The 8,711-nt window shown below is 46.7% G+C and overlaps 1 protein-coding gene across 1 annotated transcript; it reads right to left on the bottom strand.

The window, feature by feature from the left end:
- Nucleotides 1-2,419: 2,419 nt before the first annotated feature.
- LOC133761868 (olfactory receptor 6V1) lies at nt 2,420-8,448 on the bottom strand. The gene is given in 7 exon segments (XM_062194789.1): nt 2,420-2,550; nt 2,553-2,744; nt 2,747-2,779; nt 2,782-2,970; nt 2,973-3,335; nt 5,934-6,001; nt 8,348-8,448. Coding segments are annotated over 7 exon segments (1,077 nt in total).
- Between the last annotated feature and the right edge of the window lie 263 nt (nt 8,449-8,711).

Below are 8,711 nucleotides of genomic sequence, written 5' to 3'. Positions count from 1 at the left end.
TATTCTGCCATTTCTTTACCAATTCCTTTTTCCTTTCAGCTGTGGTTCCCATACCCATTAAAATATGTCAGAAATATGACTTGGCTACAGTCCATTAATCAGCATCTTCTTTCTGAGCTCTCATCACACTCTCACAGTCAGGAAAACCCCTTATCCAAATGTGTTGGAGTTGGTCATACAGTTCCTTTCTCTCCCTTTAAAGGCTAGTGCTGAGAGGAGTTTTTTTGCTCCTGATATGTGATGAATTGAATTCATATAATTGATTTACTATGAGAGTAAACGCAGATGTAAAGTATATGTGAAAGTGTGAAGGTATTATGAATAGAATTATTCCTTCTAAAATTTTATTTATTTGTATTTATTTATTTGAAAAGCAGAGAGAGATAAGGAAAGAAGCATACACAGAAAGAAGAGATCTCCCACTGACTGACTCATTTCCCAAATCCCCCAACATCTGGGGATGGGGTAGGCTGATGCCAGGAGCTTGAAACTCTATCCAAGTCTCCCAGTGGGTGGCAGAGACCTAATTAGTTGAGCCAGAAGGAGAGCTGGGACTTGAGTCCAGGCGCTTCAGTATGGAATGGGTGTCTCAAGCAGTGTCTCAACTGCTGCAACAAATGCCCGCCTCGGCAGAATTAATGTATCAAACATCCCTTCACTGACTCTCCAAATTCTGTTTTTGAGATGGTGAGCAAAGAATAATTAAAGAAAAAACTCAGTTGTTGCAACAAGCAAACAACAGAGTCATTTCTCTTCCAAGTAATTAAAGGACTAGCAAAATTCTGGACTAGAAACTGCAACTGGGAAGCAAGAGCTAGCTTCTGACTTGAATGAGGGCTGTCCCGGCGAGAATGCAATGAGCTCTCAGAAGGCCTGGGAGAGGAGTACACCACGTAGAAAGGGAGGGCCTGGCCTGAGGTGACCTGGAATGTCCCTCATGGGAAGCAATGGGCCGTTAAATGAGCCACACATCCACCAAGTGAGCCACAATTACTTATCCTGTTTACTTCCTCATGGTCGATTTTATAAAAGCTTGACACTTGCAGTAAATTAGTGGTGGCATTTTTTTGTCTTCAAATAAGTGGGGCTAGAAATGCAGTCTTTCTTGTAGTTTATATACAGCAAATTGGGCCATGTAGTTTGATAAGGTAGAGCATATTGACAGAATGATGTGGCAGAGTAAATTGGGACTGTTTTGGAAAATGCTAGATAAAAGAAAGAGAACACCATTATTCTGAGGTCAGAGCCACTGGAAGATTGTTAAAATTTCAGACTATGGGGGAGGGAAGGGCAGTGGAAGTGATGTTTTGCTCCAAAGGAAATAAGGGACAAAATGGGCTTTCAGGGATTTTATACACTCATACAGACGTGTGTGTGTGTATGTGTGTGTGCATGTGCGTGTGTGTTAAAATCTGTTTTCTATTGTGATTGGACAAAGCAGCTCACTGTGTTTACCACAGGCCAGCCTACAGGCGAACGAATGTTTAATCATGCAGGAGACAAGTTATCTTTCTAAAAACCCTGTCATTGTTTACTCCCTAGTACCCACATAATATCTGCATGACTTGTTCTTACCTCATTTTAAGTCCATTTTTCCATCCCCCCCCCGAAGTAGCTGATAAATTGCATTCTCAGGATGCCTGCCTTGCATCCATTATGTTACCCAGGCGGCCTCCGAAGTGACCCTTGGCCCCCCTCTGATCTCCATGCTGTTCTAACTGAGCTCATAAAACTCCTGGGAATCCACCGTTGCCCTTTCCCTGCCGTGGTGAATATGTCTTTATTATTCCTTCCTGTCACGTGGCAGGATAAGGACCATCTCTGCCTTCTTTACTTTTTTATCCCGCATTTGTTACAGTGCCCGATGCATAAAGTATACTCAGTACTGATGAAAGGAATGAGTAACCACATGAAACATCATGAACTCCAGAGATGTTAAAAAACCAGTGTTTTGTTTTGGTAATATCTGTTCCTCCCCTTGGTCCCCTGTAGTCCCAAGCATGTATGGTGCACACACTGAGCAGTGGGTGCCATGTGGAGAAGTAGACCCTGAAGACCACACATCTGTACACACACACATGCGTGCATGCTGGCGCTGTCACATCTTTTGATCAGAGAGCCCTCTTAGCGTCTCCTCCTGGAAGGCAGAGCCCGTGTTCTTCTATATCTGGAAATCCTTGCAGCTGGATCCTCAGGTTCTGGGCTCCCTTCAGAGTTCTTGCAGCTTCCAGGAGGTATGGGGAGCGCTTCCATGGTGGCCTTTGACAGTTTTGGGCCAGACAGGGTAGCACTGAGGGTTCACTGCAATTAGCCCTCAGAGGCACATAGGAAAAATCCCCAGACATTCAGTAGTGGTGCTCCCTCACATTGGACACTGTCTCCTCCTAGAACTGCCTGCGCCTGGTCAGGTCCCGAGGTCTCAGCACAGTGCTTTGTGAAGGCGTTTCAGTCTCGGCATCCACCCCTGGAGCACAACCTTGACCACCTCATTGTAGAAGGTAAGGATGAAGGGACTGAGGAAGGGGGCGAGGATGGCCATCACCAAGTTTCCACCCTGTTGACGTCCACAGAGTGTGCCTTGCCAGGCCTGCCATATGGGAAGATAGTGCTACTGTAGCTGATGTAGACCAGAGTGAATTAAGACGTACCTGTGGAGAAAGCCTTCTGGCAGCTGCTGCCTGAGGGGATTCTCGGCACAGTGGTCATGATGTAGCCCTAAGAGATGAGGGGCACTAGAAGGGAGCCAGGGCCATCAGAAAGTCCCAGAATTCCAGCAGGTGGTGTTTGAGCGGGACAACTGTAGCAGAGGTATGTTGTCACAGAAGTGGTTAATGATGTGGCCATGACAATAGTTGAGAGTTCCTCTCAGAAGGACAGTGAGGACCATGGCTAGGAAAGGGGTTGGCCAGGCAGCCCGCATCAGCCGAGCTCACACAGCCCAGTTCATCAAAGTACTGTAATGCAGTGAGTACAGATGGCCAGTAAGTGGTCAAGGGTGAAGAAGGAGGTGGAACTCAAGGAAAAGTAAAAGTGGAACTCGACCTTGCAGCCAGTGAAGGAGATGGCTTTGTTGGAGACCAGCATGTCTGAGAGCATCCAGGGTACCACCATCATGGTCACCATGACGTCCAGCAAGGAAAAATTGCCCAGGAAGAAGTACATGGGCTGGTGTAGGTGGGTGTCAGCTATGACCATGACTACGTAGATGGTGTTTCCCATGAAGGAAAGGAGATAGGGCCCACACAGAAGGACCTGCAGTTCCCCGAGGGAGGAGAAGCCCAAGAGGACAAGTTCAGAAGGGTAGCTCAGATTTGCCACAATCCAGGGCTGGGTCCCTGCAGGTACAGGAAACAAGAGACAGAGCAGGAGAGGAAAAGATAGAGAACCACCGACCATCAAACAGGGACAGAGATGGGACAGGGGAGAGAGGCCAGTAGGTAGTTGGTGATAAACAGAACAAAATGGGAACATGTAAGTCATAGAGAGACAGATTGAGGGGGCAGAGATGTGAGATGGTGCAAGCTATTGATAAAGGGAGAGAAAAGCGGAGAGGAAGTGGTTATGAAAGGCAACACAGCATCAAATCTCAAAAATTAGGAGGAAAACAAGAAAGAAACAACTAAAAATAAACAGAGCTAAAGATGATCAAAAGCACGGCAGTTGGAAACAGGGAATGACGGGGGAATGGGCCAGATGAAAAGAGAATTAGTGTTTATCACGTGTGCATTGGTGCTGGGCTCTGGTCTGTGCCATGACCAGAGGCTCTTAGAAGGCCTCTGCAAACCTTTCTGTGCTGTCTCTGAGGACCCTCCCTCCCCAAAACACCCGCTTCCTTCTGTGACTTAATTTCTGGAGCCTCAGCTTATCTGGGCACAAGGTAAAGTTAATGGTAGTACTCAACCCCTAGGTGTACTGTGAAGATGATATGGGCAGGCTACTTAGGACACATATGGGACTTAGTGCTCAACAAATACCATTTATCATGACTCTTACTGTCATCGCTGCCAGTGAGACTCCAATGTTCTTTCTCTAGACTTCCTTAGTGCCAGTGTGTGTGTGTGTGTGTGTGAATATCTTTACAGCTTCATGCAACTCTTTATAGTTTCAGTTCACCAAAGAGATCGTTGAAAACTTTTCAAATGCAGAAAAAACATACGTATTACTACACCGATGGTCAGGAATTTGAGTGTAAAGCTGCGTATTTGGACTTGGCCTTTTCTCTGGCCCCAACTCTAAAATCCATGTTCAGCACAGCCGGACTGCAAGCCCAGTACAGACATAAGTCCTGGGCTCCACGAATACCTGATAAGCACACACTGAAGCCACTCACCTCAGGCTGTGTGCAGTGTCTTCCTGGAGGAGCTGCTGTTGCTTAGACATTCACACCCCGAGATGCCTGCCTGTGACACAAGAGATGGGAAGCATGCAGTTCATGGCCGTTGGTTATTGCTTTGCAGCTGGCTGGGGTGGCAGTTTTGTGCACTGCCAGCAGGCTGACTCTACAGTTTAAACATTTTCAATCCTCATGCTGATCTCCTAATTCAAGACATATTCTGTCTCACTATAAGGTCTGGAGCAGCAATAGTGGTGTGGAGCTGGGAGATGGAAACAGAATCCTTCAGGACACCAGAGGGGAAAGGCACTGCTTCTGCCTCTTCTCTCCCGAGGATCAGTGTCCATGGTTCTCTCTGCTCCGTGTCTCCAAGGCTTTTGTTTCATGGTGATGATTAGAGCTGAGCTTATACTGGATATGAAACTTAGACTCCATAGCACATCCTCCATGGGAATGACAGAAAGGCAAGGAGTCCTCTGGGGACTATGGATATGTTGGTGTTGCTCTTTTTTTTTTTAATAATGTGAAACTTAGAGTGCTGTTATTTATTTCTTTTTTAAAAAAATTTATTTATTTGAAAGAGTTATAGAGAGGAGGTTGGGGGGGAGGTGTCTTCTATCTGCTGGTTCACTCTCCATTTGGCTACAATGGCCAGAGCTGCGCCAATTCAAAGCCAAGAGCCAGGAGCTTCCTCTGGGTCTCCCACTTGGGCCATCCTCACTGCTTTCCCAGGCCATAGCAGAGAGCTGGGTCGGAAGTGGAGCAGCTGGTACCCAAACTGGCACCCATCTACGATGCCAACACTGCAGGCAGTGGCTTTACCGGCTACACCACAGTGCTGGCCCCTGGTGTTGCTCTTTAGGCTAATGAGAGGTTTTCTCTTCTGAGTGGTTAACATTTCAGAAAATATCTGAATGAAACAAGGAGTGGAGAACTACAAACAACCACGTCACTAACTGGCTTAGCATCAGGGCCTCCGCCTGGCTGTTTCCTTCCTTCTGGAAGGGTAGGAATATGAGATCATGAAAACCAAGAGGCCGGTGCCACGGCTCAATAGGCTAATCCTCTGCCTGCGGCGCTGGCACACCGGGTTGTAGTCCCGGTCAGGGTGCTGGATTCTGTCCCGGTTGCCCCTCTTCCAGGCCAGCTCTCTGCTGTGGCCAGGGAGTGCAGTGGAGGATGGCCCAAGTGCTTGGGCCCTGCACCCGCATGGGAGACCAGGAGAAGCACCTGGCTCCTGCCTTCGGATCAGCGCAGTGTGCCTGCCGCGGCAGCCATTGGAGGGTGAACCAACGACAAAGGAAGACCTTTCTCTCTGTCTCTCTCTCTCACTGTCCACTCTGCCTGTAAAAAATAAAACAAAACAAAACAAAAAAACCCAAGAAAAACAAGAAAGCAGTTTCCCAGCTAGGATAGAATGCCAGCAGACTGGACACGTGGCCAGGGCTGGATCCCTTGTTTTCATCTGGAGATTTTTGTGGCCCTTGTAGATCTAGGGTTTCAGGATCTGGGAAGCAGACAAGCAAGGCCCTAAACCACAACACCTTGTTGTCTGGGTTATCCAAAGTGTCTAAACAGTAAGATTAAGAGAAATCTCTACCTCTTGGAGGCAGAGTCCCTGATACACCTTTCAGGACCTGGCCACACTGAAGGGCTTGCCTCTGATTGCTGTGAAGACACACATCTGGGGACAAAGATGAACGGGATACTGCAAGGCCCATTCCAAGGGTCAGCCTTCCCAGTAAGTGCTCAGTCACAGCCCTTCCTCTCCGAGACCTTCAACCTTCCCAGACGACACCAGCTTAATCCCACCCTCGTCTACAAACGGAAGTGATTGTAGATATCAAACAATGATGATAGCATGAATGAGCCCTGAATTTAAGAAGTTGGCCAAGTAACCTTTGTGCAGGACCTGATCCTGGAACTGAGCTTTTAGATCTGTACCTCTGATAGCAAAGACGTTAGGTCATCAAGGAGAGAAATGGAGGGCGATGTGGAAGGGAGCATATGGCAAACAGGGGGCCAGGCAGGCAGATGGGGAGGCTGGAAAAAACTGAACTGGAGGTAGGATATCTTGAGAATCGAAACACAGGACTACAGGCTTCAGGTCTGTGGTCCTCTATGACTGTCTGCGTTTTCTGTGGCTTCTGTAGCAAATTACCACACAACAGGTGGCTTCAGCAATGCGGCATTACCATGTGATGCGCTCTGCAGGTCAGAAGGCTGACACGGGCCTCAGGGTGTGTTTTCAGTGTGGTCTTTCTTTCTGGAGCCTCCTTGCTTATTCTGGCTTCTAGAGGTAGCCTACATTCCTTGGCCCATGGCTCCCTCTCTCCATCTTCAAGGAAATCAACGTTGAACCTCTCTGACCATGGCTCCACCATCACACACTCCTTTACCTGAATTTAGAGGGAGGTTTCTGGGAAAGTTTCTCCACTTCTATGAATCCGTGCAGTTGGGTTCAGCACACCTGGATAATCCAGTACAACCTCCACACCAGAAGTTCCTTAATTCCATCACATTTGCAAAGTTCTTTTGCTACATAAAGCAACATGTTCGCATATTCCAGTGGTTAGGGTATTGGCACTTTTGAGTGGCCCTTATTCTGCCTCTCACAATGGTGTCTGGTAAACCAACTTGCTGGTCAGATTCATGCATCATTCATTAATAACTCTGTTCATCAAGAAATGTATAATATTGACTCTGTCAAATGACCATAGCATGAGGCTCCTTCCATAATCTGGGAGCATAATCCTGAATCTGTCCCCATTCTTCTTTTTCTCTCTGGCTTTTCCAAAGAAAAAGAGCTAGCATTGAATGAACTAGTGGAATTATTCTAGGGCCACTGCTTTCTATCTCTTGCACTTCCTTGGCTTTGAAAAATCATGTCTTTTTTTTAACTTCTTCCTTTACTTGACAAGATTAATGGGAGATGCAGTGGTTCTAATGGTAGTGGTAGCTGCTAAATCTCCCATGGGTTTCTTCCTGATTCACCTCTCCAGTTCTTGCTCATAGTTAATCTTTTCTTCCCTCCCATCCTCCTTCTCCCTTCCCTCCTCACTCCCTCATTCCCTCCTCCCCCTGCCCCCTTCATTCCTTCCTTTGTTTCTTATTTCTTTCTAATGATTTTCTTTAGTTGAAAGGCATGGTAATGAAAGAGAAAGACAGAATGAGAGACAGAGAGAGAAAGATCTTCCATCCACTGGTTCACTCCCCAAATGCCCACAACAGTCAGGGCTGGGTCAGGCCAAAGCCAGGAGCCTGGAATTCCATCCAGGTCTCCCATGTGGGTGACAGGAAACCAAGCACTTGAGCCGGTACCTGCTGCCTCCCAGGGTGTCCATTAGCAGGAAGCTTGATCAGAATCTGAGGTGGTACTCAGTCCCATGCTCTGTGATATGGAATGTGTGCATCCCAAGTGGCAGTTTAACCTGCTATACCACAACCCCCAACTCAGTTCGTCTTTTTCTTAATGGATGCTTTCATTATTATTGCTTTTTTAAATCACAGTTATCGATTCTAAAGACAACATAATCTCCACTGCCCCTCAGCCTCTGACTGAAAGAAATCCTAGTTGTTGTTCTCACTTCAACTTCACCTGCGTTATGATCAGATACAGTAGCTGCTTTTCCTGATGTGTGAAACGCAAGCTAACGCAGGCAGCTGAGTACAAGAAGGTTTCCTTGTTGATTTTCATGGAAGCCTCCTTTTAAAAAAAGAAAAGGCTTATTTATTTGAAAGGGAGAGAAAGTGACTGAGCCAGAGTGAGAGAGTGAGTGGGAGAGATCTTTCATCCATCAGCTCATGCCCCAAATGGCGCGAGGCCAGGCCAAAGCTAGGAGCCTGGAACTCCATCCGAGTCTCTCATGTGGATGGCAGAGGCCTGAGGACTTGGGCCATCTTCCACTGCTTGCTCAGGTGCATTAGCAGGGAGCTGGCTCAGAAGCAGAGTGGCTGGAACTGAAGCCGTCACTCTTATGGGACTCTTCTGCTGTTGGCAGTGGCTTAACCCACTCTGACACAGTGCCAGCCCCAAGGATCCCTTTCCTGAACTTCTTCACTTTCACGCTCTGAGATAACAAAGTCAAAGAACTCCTTTGGGATGTTGTGGACATGGTTGTCAATTTTTCTTGTCAACTAGCTCTGACTTAAATCAGTTTTAGGTACAATCCTCATCATGGATGCTAAAATAATCTAGAAATTATTAACAAAAGTGTAAAAGTGTTTTATTTTCATTGTCAATTAGTATAAAGCCATTTCCTTAGAAGTGAGAAAGACACACACACACACACACACTTGTCAGTTACTGATAGTCTAAGATACTTCCTGTTATAGCCATTTTGTAATGCAATTATTGTGTTTTTGAAAATCTACAGGA

The sequence above is a fragment of the Lepus europaeus genome, chromosome 1, assembly GCF_033115175.1.
Source record: "Lepus europaeus isolate LE1 chromosome 1, mLepTim1.pri, whole genome shotgun sequence".
Taxonomy (NCBI): Eukaryota; Metazoa; Chordata; class Mammalia; order Lagomorpha; family Leporidae; genus Lepus; species Lepus europaeus.
The sequence above is the reverse complement of the archived record's forward strand: the minus strand, read 5'-3'. Positions and strand labels throughout refer to the sequence as shown.